At 56.3% G+C, this 12,162-nt stretch overlaps 1 protein-coding gene and 1 long non-coding RNA gene across 3 annotated transcripts; one reads left to right on the forward strand and one right to left on the reverse strand.

Annotated features, from left to right (window-relative positions):
• Positions 1–1,510: 1,510 nt before the first annotated feature.
• LOC115506705 lies at positions 1,511–6,386 on the reverse strand. 2 transcript variants are annotated; one of them, XR_003966497.1, is made up of 4 exons: positions 4,499–6,386; positions 3,674–3,993; positions 3,146–3,348; positions 1,511–2,575 (listed from the first exon to the last, which is right to left on the reverse strand). It is a non-coding gene; the product is annotated as an uncharacterized LOC115506705 (long non-coding RNA). The 2 variants fall into 2 exon arrangements; XR_003966496.1 differs by lacking the exon at positions 1,511–2,575 and having other exon boundaries at positions 2,761–3,348.
• Positions 3,699–11,893, forward strand: ATP6AP1 (ATPase H+ transporting accessory protein 1). Its single transcript, XM_030304702.1, has 10 exons — positions 3,699–3,877; positions 4,110–4,236; positions 6,624–6,698; positions 6,977–7,170; positions 7,694–7,734; positions 9,052–9,137; positions 9,574–9,812; positions 10,439–10,486; positions 10,579–10,810; positions 11,033–11,893. The coding sequence occupies exons 1-10, from the start codon at positions 3,723–3,725 to the stop codon at positions 11,240–11,242; spliced, it is 1,407 nt and encodes a 468-aa protein (XP_030160562.1). The 5' UTR covers positions 3,699–3,722; the 3' UTR covers positions 11,243–11,893.
• Positions 11,894–12,162: the final 269 nt, after the last annotated feature.

Consider the following 12,162-nt stretch of genomic DNA (forward strand, 5'->3'; position numbering starts at 1 on the left):
TAATTTTTTTAACATTTATTTACTTTTGAGAGAGAGAGAGAGAGAGAGAGAGAGAGAGAGAGAGAGAGAATATGAGCAGGGGAAGGGCAGAGAGACGGAGACACAGAATCCGAAGCAGGCTCCAGGCTCCAAGCTGTCAGCACAGAGCCCGACGCAGGGCTCGAACTCACGAACCGCGAGATCCTGACCTGAGCCGAAGTTGGACGCCTAACGACTGAACCACCCAGGCGCCCCGAATTATTGAAGTTTTTACCGTAAAGGTGGAGGAAGCCCACAGAGAGAAGATGCTCATTGGTGCTGTCAACATTTAGTGTGAGTGACTCAGCTTAGATGTCACCTCCTGGTCAGAGCAGCCTCAAGCAGGTGCCCCTCTCTGTGCCTCCCTCCCAGCCTCATCCCTCCCCGTTTTGAACATCCATCAGCCTGTGTCATGTCCTGCTGTCCTGCATCTTCTCTAGACCAGACTGGATTGGGAACTTGGGGGAGGGGGGGTGGGGTCCAAATCTGACTCAGTGCCTGCCCCGTAGCAAGTGCTTTAGGAAGCCTCGAGGGTCACCACTCCAAGGACCCCTGACAACTCAGAGGAATAAAAGCAGCCACAAGCAACCTTCCCCCCTAAGGATGAAAGCATTTCAGCAAGAGACTGCTGGCTGACAACGTCGCATTTGCAAGAAAGTCATTGCCTTCAAAATTTATTTAAACAGCTCTTTTTGTATTCTTCAGTTTGCTCATGGCCAGTGGTTCCTCTTATCACTCTGTGTCACCATTCTCCTGGTCCCCAAGGCATCCATCCCTTTCCCTTGATACCTTCTGCTCCTGTGGCACCATTCTAGAACTTTCCTCCCAAAATATGGCCCTTGCTGGGTCTGTCCTGAGCCTGGAGGACTTCACCACACTGCGATGCCATTTAGGGACCTCGACCTCGTTTCTTTCACCACTGGGTGCCAGCCCAGGCAGGCTCTCCAGGACTTCCGTGAGTGACCAAACGAGGGAATGCAGCTGAGTCCCAGGGTCGTGCTGTGGGCTGGTCCCTCGTCTCCCTGGCTGCCCCAGCTCTGGCTCTGGCTCCAACTTCTCAGTTCCAATGCTCCCAGGACCCCTGCCCCCATGCTGGCATCACGACACCTGGTCAAAACATCAGTCCTGGACCAACGCTGAGGCAGCAGCCTCTGGTCTGTCTAGCCTTCTCTCTCTGCCCCTCCATTACTCTTGCCAAGCTCCCATCCTCTCCGTCCCAGAGACGTGACAGCCTCCTCTTGGTCTCTGCTAGTGCTCTCATCCCCTCTAGTCTGCTCTGCTTACCACAGCCAGATCAGCCGCTTAACAAAAAATCAGATGGGGGCGCTGGGTGGCTCAGTCGGTTGAGCGTCCGACTTTGGCTCAGGTCATGATCTCATGGTTTGTGAGTTCGAGCCCCGCGTCGGGCTCTGTGCTGACAGCTCGGAGCCTGGAGCCTGCTTCGGATTCTGTGCCTCCGCCTCTCTGTGCTCCTCCCCCACTCAAGCTCTCTCTCAAAAATAAATAAACCTTAAAAAAATTAAAATCAAATCATGGCACTGGGGCTTCTGGGGATAAAGTAAAGCTCCAGTGCAAACGTCTCCCCTCAGCTGGGCTGAACATGGCCACTTGGGGGCCCCACAACACCCCAAATTTAACTGTCCCTGGTTGACTCCGTCTCTCAGTCCTCAACTGAGAGACCCAAGAGTCACCTTTGGACACCGTCTTCCTCAACCATGTCCTATCAAGTCCACCTCCTCTCTCTAGGCTCAACTGCCACTGTTCTAGTCGGAGCCACGCTCGTGACAACCACGACCACAATCTCTTAAGCAGTTTCTCTGACGAGCAGAGGTAATCAGTGAGCTGGCCTGGGTGTTTGAAGGGCAGCGGTGTCTGGACATAGTGTCTCGCTGTCCAATCATGAGCGCCCGGCTTATTGCAACCACAAATGGTGCCTCAGCAGACCTTTTTGCATGTGCGTCTCCCGGCTCAGGTGAGTATTTCTGTTGAATGGACCCGTATGAGGAAAATTGCTTGGTTGAGGGTCATATACATTTTTCAGCTTGTTAGATGCTGCCAAATTATCCACCAAATTGGTTCTACCAACTGACATTCTTACCACCGTGTAGGTGAGACTCTATCTCCTAACATCCTTGCTGACAATAGGCATTATCAAACTTTCTTCTCAATTTTTGTTATGAAAAATGTCACACATATAGTGTATTAGTTTCCTAGGGCTGCCGTAACAGATCACCATAAATTGGCAGACTTAAGACGACAGAAACTTCTCTCCCAGTCCTGGAGGTTCCAAGTCCAAAATCAAGGTACAGGCAGGTCCATGCTCCCTCTGAAAGCCCTAGGGAGGAAACCTTCCTGCCTTTTCCAGCTTGTGGCCAGTCCAGGGGTTCCTTGGCTTACGGCTGTAACACTCTAATCTGTCTCCATTGTCACGCGGCCTTCTTCCCTGTGTGTCTGTCTCTGTGTCCAAATTTTCCTCTTCTTATAAAGATACCAGTCATTGGATTTAGAGCCCACATGAATCCACCATGACCTTATCTTGATCACATTTGCAAAGATCCTATTTCCAAATAAGGTCACGTTACAAGTTCATCGGATGAACATGAATTTCAAGGGGTCACCATTACATCCAGTACATACAGCAAGGTCAAAAAAAGCTTACAATGCCCACCTGTAGATCCACCCCTAGGTTGTGCCATTAACGTTTTACCACTGTTGGCTTTATCACAAACCTATCTCTGTAGCCACACTTCCCTCCATTTTATTTTTGGTGCATTTCAAACTAAGTTGCAGCCATCAGTTCATTTCCTCCTAAATAAATCGGTGTACATATCCCTAACGGGACTTCACTGATTACAGCTACCAGGTTTTTTTGTCCGCTTGTTTCTAATAGTCACCAGTCTGAGAAACCGAACATGGCACAGAAAAAGATAAAAGTCTTCCAATTCGTTTTAGGCAGTGTCTCCCATCTTCTGACTCTAGCTGTCACTCTGTCTCTTTCCTCTCTTTAAAGGAAACTTCGAGAAAAGACAACTTAACGACCGTGTCTCCTTCCTCCCATTGACATCGCTCTTGCCAAAGTTTCCAGTTGTTGCTAAGTCCAAGAAACAGTTTTCTATCCTCATCTTACCTGCTTCCTGGCAGCAGTTAACTCTGACATTGTTCAGCTTGGGGTCCTTGAAACCACGCTTCTCCCTGGGTTTTCCCCTCCTCCTGGATACTCCTCCGATCTCTTCTGGACCCCCCTACTCCCTGCCCATTTTAAGTGCTGGGGTTCCTCTGCACGTTATCCGGGGCCCTCTTCTCTCCTCATCTGTCTCAAGCAGAATCCATCTGCAGGAAAAGAAAGCACTCTTGCAATTTTAAGCGGAAGGAATATTAAAACCGAGAGACGCGAAGCCCTGCGTGTGAAGACCTACCAAGCGGAGCCGTCCCAGCCCCGCCCTAACTCGCGATGGGAACCAGGAGCCGGCCGAGCTCGGCCCTGCCTCCTTTCCTACTTGGAGCGTGCGCACCCGGAGACACGCCCAGCCAATCAGTGAACAGGAGTGGCCGTGAGTGGCATGATCTTTGTCCAATCGTCTGCGGTCCTGGGGAGCGGGCCTACTCGCGAGCCAATGGCGGCGGGGGGCGGAGCTCAGGGGGGGGCAACGGTCACCTGATCTGCAGCGGCGGCGGCGGCCGAGGCAGCGGAGGCCGAGGCTGTGATGGCGGCGACCGCAGCGGCTCGGCTTCAGGCGGGGACGCGGCAGGCCCCAGCGCTCTGGCAGATGCGGTGGCTACTGCTGGTGCTGGTGGCGGTGGCGGTGGCGGTGGCGGAGGCGGAGCAGCAGGTGCCGCTGGTGCTGTGGTCGAGTGACCGGTGAGCGTGGCGGGCCAGGCCGGCGCAGGCTGTGCTGCGCGCCGCGGCGGCTGAGGTGCCCTCGCCCGGCTCCGGGGCTGTCCTCACGAGCGGTGGCCGAGTGGGGCAGAGGGGGACTGTCCAGCCAGATCAGAGCTCGGGGCCCCACGCATCAAGATGGGAGCCCGTGAGCTTCAGATCCTAAGTCATGCGCCCCCCCCCCCTTGACAGCACCTCTTCTGTCCCCTGCCAGGGACTTGTGGGGTCCTGCGGCCAACACCCACGAGGGCCACATCACCAGCGACATGCAGCTCTCCACCTACTTAGACCCCGCCCTGGAGCTGGGCCCCCGGAATGTGCTGCTGTTCCTCCAGGACAAGGTGCGCCCGCCCCACCTCTCTCTCCCTCAGTTGTCAGGAAGAAGTCAGGCCCTACCCCCCCGCCCCCGGACACCGAGGCCCATTCCCCAAGGGAGGCTTCAGTGACCTTGTGCCAACTGTAGGGACGTGGGACTCCTCTCTTGGGAAGAAGGCCTGCAGGAGAAGGTTCAGTGGGAAGGATGGGGGCCCTGAAATGGCACTGCCTCGATTGGGTGAAGCAGGGGGTCAGAGGGCAGATGTCTTCTGAGTACCAAGTACTTACCTGAGCTACTCTGTGCGGTGGGGATTATTGACCCTGTTTACAGATGACAAGACTTCTGTCCAAGGATGGCAATGGCAAATGACACAGCTGATGGGTGACAGAGTTGTGATCCTAACTTTAATGATCATAATTGAGATGATCGAAAATGATCACTTATTGACTGCTTCGTAGGCACTGTGCTAAGCTGATGTCATTTTCTTGGTTTTACTGCCAGGGAAACTGGGGTTGGTAGAGGTGTGACAATTAGCTGGTGGTCCGTAGTTTATGCGCACCACAGTTGGTTCCTGTCTGAGTCTGCCAGAGGACCACCCCCCCCCCACGGCTTGTGCTCTAGCACACAGTTTTCCCTCCCATGCAGGTTTCTCTGCCTCCAAAGCAGGCAGATGGACCATAAGAAGATTCTAGGGCAGTGGAGACTTGGTATTTGGGAGGTTACCAAGCCTCTGCTTATTCCTTCCTTGGTGGCGGCCTGTGTGGCTCATTCCCCTTGTGGTCTCCCCCTGTTGCCCTGTGGGAAGACAGTGATGGCCATGCTGGCCTGTAGTCCTGTCAGGAGGTGGTAAATAATGTAGTTAGACTGCAACTCAGTTCTAGTTCTACTACTTACCAGACTCTGGACGTGCGGGAGAATCAGAGAATGCCCGTTTCCTTATCTGTAAAATGAAGACACCACCTCTGTCAGAGGGCTGTGAGGAGCAACTCTTATAATCTATGTAAAACAGCTCCCTGCGGTCCCCTTATGGCATTCACACGTTCATTCATTTGCCAAACGTGGACTGCCTAGTATGTACCAGGTATCAAGTGTTGGGGACAGAGCAGTGAGCAGAATAACCCAAGCCTCTACCTGGCAGAAGCTGACGTTCTTGTGAGGGCAACAGGTAAATGCTGAATTGGTGTATGATATAATGTCAGTGCTGTAGTTTTCAGAGAAGGAAGCAGGCCAAGGGGAAAGAATGACCGGTGATGCTGTTTAAGGGTGATCAGGCAAGGGCTCCCTGACAATATCCGAGCAGATACCTAAATGGAGGGAGGGACAGAGCCATGTGGGTATGGGTGGGAGGGCTTCCTGGCAGAGGGAACAACAGGTGCAAAGGCCCTGGGCCAGGAGTGCTCTCCGTGAGCCCAGAAAGAGCTGGTGTGGCTCAAGTGGAGTGTCGTGAGGGAGAGAAGGGGGTAGGACATGGTCAGCCAGGTAGCCAGGACATGAGGGGGAAAGGCTTGCTGTAGTTCTAAAGGTGGCGGGAAGCTTTGGGGCAATTTGGGGGCAATTTTGAGCGAAGACTATCGGGAGGACACAGTGGTGGTTACTGGGCTTTCAGAATGAGAGCCCAGGCGGCCAAACAGGGTCAGGATCCCAGCCCAGAAGAGAGAGGAGGCTGGGCAAGTGTGTATACCAAACAGAACGAGGTTAGAGAAACTGATTAAGATCGCCTCTGGGCCTAACTGGGAAAAGCCAGAGGAAGCTGGGAGTTGGGGTGGAGGGGCAGGAGTTGAAGGACATCTGTAGGTTGGAGAGGAATAGGGAGGGGTCAGGGTTACTGTGTCCGGAGAGCTCAGAAGACTCAGAAGACTTCGGCCTTCTTAAGCGCATTCCATCGTCTTCACCTCTCTCCTCCCACCAAAACGAGGCAGGGAAGGAGGTCCTTGCCCTTGTCTGAGAAGGGTCCCGTCCAGACCGGACATAGGCGGCGTTATAGCCGTTGCGACTGAATGCAGCTTCTCGTTTTCTCTGACTTCCGCCCCGGGGATGGGGGGCGCTGCAGTAAATGCTCCTCGCCGCCCCCTACCCCTCTCCCAGCTTCCCCATTCCGTACCCAGTTCCTCATCCGAAGGTAGGTGGCTGACTCTTAATCCTGAGGTTACCACACGTCAGCTGCCCACAGATTTCCTCCCAACCCCGTGACCACCACCCATGTTTTCTCACCCTGCCAGGAGGGTGCCAAACGAAAAACAGAGAACCTTCCTTTCCCCCACTCCCTATCCCCAAGCGTGCCTTTGTTCAGTCTTTTGACCAGACCATAGCTGGCTGTAAATGAGATCTCGCTGGCCCCGCAAACGCACACGGAAGCTGTGTGCCCCTTCCCTGGCCCCACCTTTGGAGGCATCCTCTCTGCTTCTCTCCTAGCTGAGCATTGAGGACTTCACAGCATATGGTGGCGTGTTTGGAAACAAGCAGGATAGCGCCTTTTCGAACCTGGAGGTAAGCGTCCCCTCCCAGCCAGGGGCCACGGGGGCTGTCCAGCGCTCTCCCCCACAGCACAGGAAAAACCGTCCCCTTAGGAACCAGACATGCAAGCTTGGGGGTAGAAAAGCCTGAGGTGTCAGGGGCCGGGAAGGTGGGGTGTTTTCTTTCTGACCTCGGATAAGATGCCGGTGTGGGTGTGCCTTGCTAAAGAGTGCTGCTGCGGAGGTTTGGGGGCTGGCACGGGCCCACTGGTCCCTTGCTGACTTGTCCTTTTGCCTCCCCCCGGCCCCCAGAATGCCCTGGATCTGGCTCCTTCCTCTCTGGTGCTTCCTGCCGTCGATTGGTATGCGGTCAGCACTCTGACCACTTACCTGCAGGAGAAGCTTGGGGCCAGCCCCCTGCACGTGGACTTGGCCACCCTGCGGGAGCTGAGACTCAATGCCAGCCTCCCAGCCTTGCTGCTCATCCGCCTGCCGTACACAGCCAGGTGTGTCCTAGCCCCGGGGCCCAGAGAGCAGCGAAGCTCTTGGCCGTGGTAGCACAACTTGGCCAAAACATCAGTCTTCCTGTTCAGTACCTTGAAGCCCTATCAGAAGGTGCCTCGTATGTCCAGAAGAGGCGGGAAGGGCCTCTGGTCGGTTGTGACTCAGGAGTTAGCGCCCGCCCCTGAGTGAGGCCCTCTAGAGACGAGGCAGATCTGGGCCCTGCTGGTGGCAGCTAGCTCCCTTGGCCAGGACACGTTCACGGAGCAGCCGGCGGGGCCTCACCCGGGTCTGTGAAGCTGGAGGAGAGGGGCAAGGGCAGGGCCACGCAGTGAGCAAAGGTGCGGGGGGAGGAGTGACCATGGCTTCCAGAGCCCCCGGCTGGAGTGTGCGGGGTGAATGGGACTAGTGGGGGAGGATGGTGGCATGGGGTGGAGGACACGCTGGCGGAGTAGGGGGCAGGTGTCCCCAGGCGGTGGGGAGCTGTTGGCGTTGCAGGGGCTCAAACGCTCTGCGTCTCTTCCACAGCTCAGGTCTGATGGCGCCGAGGGAGGTCCTCACGGGCAATGGTGAGTGGGCTCAGGGAGGGCATGCGTTTGCCAGCCTCATTCAGCCCGTGGCTGCAGAGAGCTGGCTCCAAGTTCCCCAGGCCCTCTTCATTCCCAGGGTGCCCCCCCCCCCCACTTCTCAGAATGATTGGTGGCTGAGCAGAGAAATGCGGCCCCCAGGCCTCACCCCTCTTCAGCCAGCTCGAGGTGTTGGGACATCTAGGGGCCTTCCGTGTGGGGGGGCCCATGGAGTCCGTCTCCACTCCAGAAGCGTGAATCCTAGAGTTTTGGGTTTAACAGACCAGAAGTGTTTCAAAAAACAGTTCTGAGGACTTCCCTTTTGCTATGAAGGATGATCGTCCCCCCCAAAAGGTCATTGAAAATGTCTAAGTGGGGGCGCCTGGGTGGCGCAGTCGGTTAAGCGTCCGACTTCAGCCAGGTCACGATCTCGCGGTCCGGGAGTTCGAGCCCCGCGTCAGGCTCTGGGCTGATGGCTCAGAGCCTGGAGCCTGTTTCCGATTCTGTGTCTCCCTCTCTCTCTGCCCCTCCCCCGTTCATGCTCTGTCTCTCTCTGTCCCAAAAATAAATAAACGTTGAAAAAAAAAAATTAAAAAAAAAAGAAAATGTCTAAGTGAACCTGGAGTTTTCTATATCTCTGTCTTTTCTTATTTATTTATCTATCTATTTATTTATTATCTTAATGTTTATTTAGTCTTGAGAGACAGACAGACAGAGTGTGAGCAGGGGAGGGCAGAGAGAGAGACACACACACAGAATCCGAAGCAGGCTCCAGGCTCTGAGCTGTCAGCACAGAGCCCGACGTGGGGCTCGAATTCACAGACCACGAGATTGTGACCTGAGCCGAAGTCAGACACTTAACCGCCTGAGCCACCCAGGCGCCCCTTTTCTCATTTAATTTAGTTAGGGCTTGGCATTAGAGAGCCAACTGCTGAGGCCGTAGGTGTCCCAGCCGGGGGAGGCTGGGGGTGCGTGGGATAAGAAGCAGCTGCTCTTAGGGACCCGTGAGGGACCCTGAAAACGTGAGTGAAGGGTGATAGGAGCCAGCTCTGTGAGGATCTCGGTGTCCCACCACACAGGGTGTGTCAGTTGCCAGGGGTGGGAGGCTTCACAGTGCAGACATCTGGTGGTCCCCACCCCAACACGGTAATCCCACTGGATGTCGTCAAGAGAGGCCGCTCACATGGCACATGGAAGGGCACAGCCCCGTCTCCATTGTCTTCTGCTGCGGGACTGGCAGCCGGCTTCTGGCAGGTGTTGGGGCGTTACCGTAAGTAGCTATCTGCGACCTGGTTCTCTGCTCTCCCCCTCGCTCCTCAGATGAGGTCATCGGGCAGGTGCTGAGCACACTCAAATCCGAAGACGTCCCGTACACCGCGGCCCTCACGGCGGTCCGCCCTTCCCGGGTACGTAGTGTGTGCTTCTGCAGGGGCCCTGGAAGCCGGGGCAGAGGCAAGTGCTGAGTGGGCCTAGGTGTGTGGCTCCGAGGGGAATGCCCTGGGGGGGCCGTTTCTTCCCTGGGCCTGTGTGGGGGGACAGGGATGAACCAGAAAGTGACGCTTTCTCTTTCCAGGCTGCAGCCTTCCATCTGGCCCAGTGGGCCTCACAGGCTGGCATATTTGGACAGTATGTCCAAGTGTTCCTAATCTGGAGGGACTAGGAAGATCACAGGGCCTTAGGGGTCCGCCCGGGAAGAGCTTCCTGGAGGAAGGGCCTCCGAGTATGACCAGTGCAACTGCAGATACTAGAGAGGGTGCCCAGCGGGGACAATGAGGAAGGCCACTTGATTCTGGGCCATGCTCTCAGCTCCACTGAGACAAGGCTTGTGGGTTGTTTGTACAGGTGGCCCGTGATGTAGCCATGGTGACTGGGGGGCTAGGTCGCCAGCTGCTGCAAAAACAGACAGCGTCAGCTGTGGTCCATCCCCCTGTGAGTTACAATGACACCGCCCCCCGGATCCTGTTCTGGGCCCAAAACTTCTCGGTGGCATACGGGAACCACTGGGAGGACCTGACCTCCCTCACCTTTGGGGTCCAGGATCTTAACCTCACTGGCTCCTTCTGGAATGACTCCGTTGCCAGGTAAGGGCAGAGTTCCTGTCACTGCAGGTGGGTGCATGTGTATGTTGGGGGGGAGGTTCCCTGTGGGAAGCAGGTGAGATTGTGGGGTGGGGCAGGTGGAGGGCTCTTGGAGTGGGGCTTGCTCAGAGTTTTGCCTCTCCATGCCTTCTAGTCCTTGCCCAGAACCTTGGTTGTTAACACTTCCCAATCACCAGGGAACCTGACACTTCCCCACACCCCCTTCGCCTTAAACAGCCTCAAGGTGACTGCCCGAGGGTGTATACCAGGCCTGAGTTAGTTCTAGGGCTTCTGTACCCTCGCTGCGTGGCTGGAGAGACCACCTTTATCCCCAGAGCCCAATCCGGGCATCTCAGCAACCCCGAGGGGACCTGAAAGGAGGGGCAGTAGGCTCAGGGAAACCAGAGGAAGGTGCTTTTAGCTGGAGGTGGGGGACCTGGGTGCTGGTTTCTGACCTAGATGTGATAGGGCCTTAGTTTCCCCCATTTGTCAGGTTGGGACACTGCCTCTTCAGGTGCTGTGAGTACCCGGGGCAGCATAGGTAGAGTGGACTCGAGGAACTTGCTCTACTGCTAGATGTTCAAGACCCCCCAGAGCCTGACGACTCCCCTCTTACTCTGGCCCCGCAGGCTTTCGCTGACCTACGAACAACTCTTTGGTACCACCGTGACATTCAGGTGAGTCCGAGGGGCAGTTGACGTGTGGGCAGGCTGGCGTGGCTCCGGCCTTCCCGGCTGCCTGACGAATCCCCGGACGGCCTCTCCCTCAGGTTCATTCTGGCCAACCGCTTCTACCCGGTGTCTGCCCGCCACTGGTTTACCATGGAGCGCCTTGAAATCCACAGCAACGGCTCTGTCACCTACTTCAACGCCTCCCAGGTCACAGGGCCTAGCATCTACTCCTTTCATTGCGAGTACGTCAGCTGTCTGGGCAAGAACGGCGACCTCCTCGTGCCCCGCGTGCGGCCCTCTCTCTGGCAGATGACCCTTCAGCACTTCCAGGTAGGGAGCGCGGGGCCCGGGCTGTGGGGAGCAGCGTACCTGGGGGAGGCGGGTGGGCAGCGGAGGCCTGATGGCTCCCGGCATCTCCGGGCCTGGGCTTGGCCGCGTAGGTGAGGGTCCTGTGCCCACGGTGCTGCCATTCTGTGGGATCTGGACCAACCCACTAACTTGGGACCCCCGGTCCTCACGTGGGGCCACATGGTCCTTTCTGTCCCCTGCCAGATCCAAGCCTTCAACGTGACAGGCGAGCAGTTCTCCTACGCCAGTGACTGCGCCGGCTTCTTCTCCCCGGGCATCTGGATGGGGCTGCTCACTTCCCTGTTCATGCTGTTCATCTTCACCTATGGCTTACACATGATCCTCAGCCTCAAGACCATGGACCGCTTTGACGACCACAAGGGCCCCACCATCTCTTTGACCCAGATTGTGTGACCCCATGCCCGTGGGGGGTTGCAGGCACGATGGTGTCCAGGTTGTTGCTTTCCCACCTCGAGGCACGCTGGACCGAAGGGCTTCCCCTCTTCCTACCATAGCATGAACCCCCCAGTTCCCCTCGGCCTGTCTTGTTACCCGTTCAACACGCTGAGGGGCTCTCCACCCTCCATCTACCAGCAAGGTGTACATAGTTCTTCGTAGATAGGAGACAGATCTCCCAGGTCCAGTCATTGTAGGGGGAGAGGACATGAGTTCTGGGACCCCCTCTTCCCCCTTATTTATTCTCATCTCTCCACCTTCACCCTTTGCTGTTTATAGTGCTTTTGTGTATCAAATGCTCCCTCCCCAGACTTTACGGGGCTCCCTGCAGCAGCTAGAAGCTGAAGGTTCCCTGAGTTTGGGGCGGTGTGGAAGTACTATTTAATTGTCCTGCTTGGCTGGTGTCATTGTCTTTTGGTGATGTTGTGCTAATAATAAGCAGTACACTGGGGTTTATTTCTGTGGCCTGAGAAGGAAGAGACCTCCACAGCAGCTGGGTTGGGTGTAATCATTGGTTTTCTGGCATGTACCCGCCAGGAGTGCCTGGCAGGAGCCTGGGGTTCTGGGTGGTTTCCTTCCTAATAAAATAAAGACAGGTTGCCATGCTTAGGCCTCTTGTCACTCATTTCTGCACCGGGCACGAGGGGATGCGCTTGGCTGAGGGCTGCAGGAGGCGGCGCCCGGATGTAGCTGTAACGGAGTCAGGCCAAAGGGAAGGCCGGAGGGTCTTCAGCAAGCCCTTAACCGGCGAGGGTACGGAGGGGCTGAGGCTCGCGGGCGGGGAGGGCGGGGCGGTCCGTGCCTGTGGGGGCGGGGAGGGGGGGGGGGAGAGACCGTCGTGACAATAGCTGCCTTCGCGTCCCGAGGGGGCCGCCCCC

The sequence above is a fragment of the Lynx canadensis genome, chromosome X (assembly GCF_007474595.2).
Source record: "Lynx canadensis isolate LIC74 chromosome X, mLynCan4.pri.v2, whole genome shotgun sequence".
Classification (NCBI taxonomy): Eukaryota; Metazoa; Chordata; class Mammalia; order Carnivora; family Felidae; genus Lynx; species Lynx canadensis.

What these genes read in the sequence shown, in the direction of transcription:
- ATP6AP1 (XM_030304702.1), top strand. Translation starts at nt 3,723, where the DNA reads ATGGCGGCGACCGCAGCGGCTCGGCTTCAGGCGGGGACGCGGCAGGCC. An exon ending in TGCTGTTCCTCCAGGACAAG is followed by an intron (nt 4,237 to 6,623) that starts GTGCGCCCGCCC and finishes CTTCTCTCCTAG; the next exon opens with CTGAGCATTGAGGACTTCAC. An exon ending in CGCCTGCCGTACACAGCCAG is followed by an intron (nt 7,171 to 7,693) that starts GTGTGTCCTAGC and finishes TCTCTTCCACAG; the next exon opens with CTCAGGTCTGATGGCGCCGA.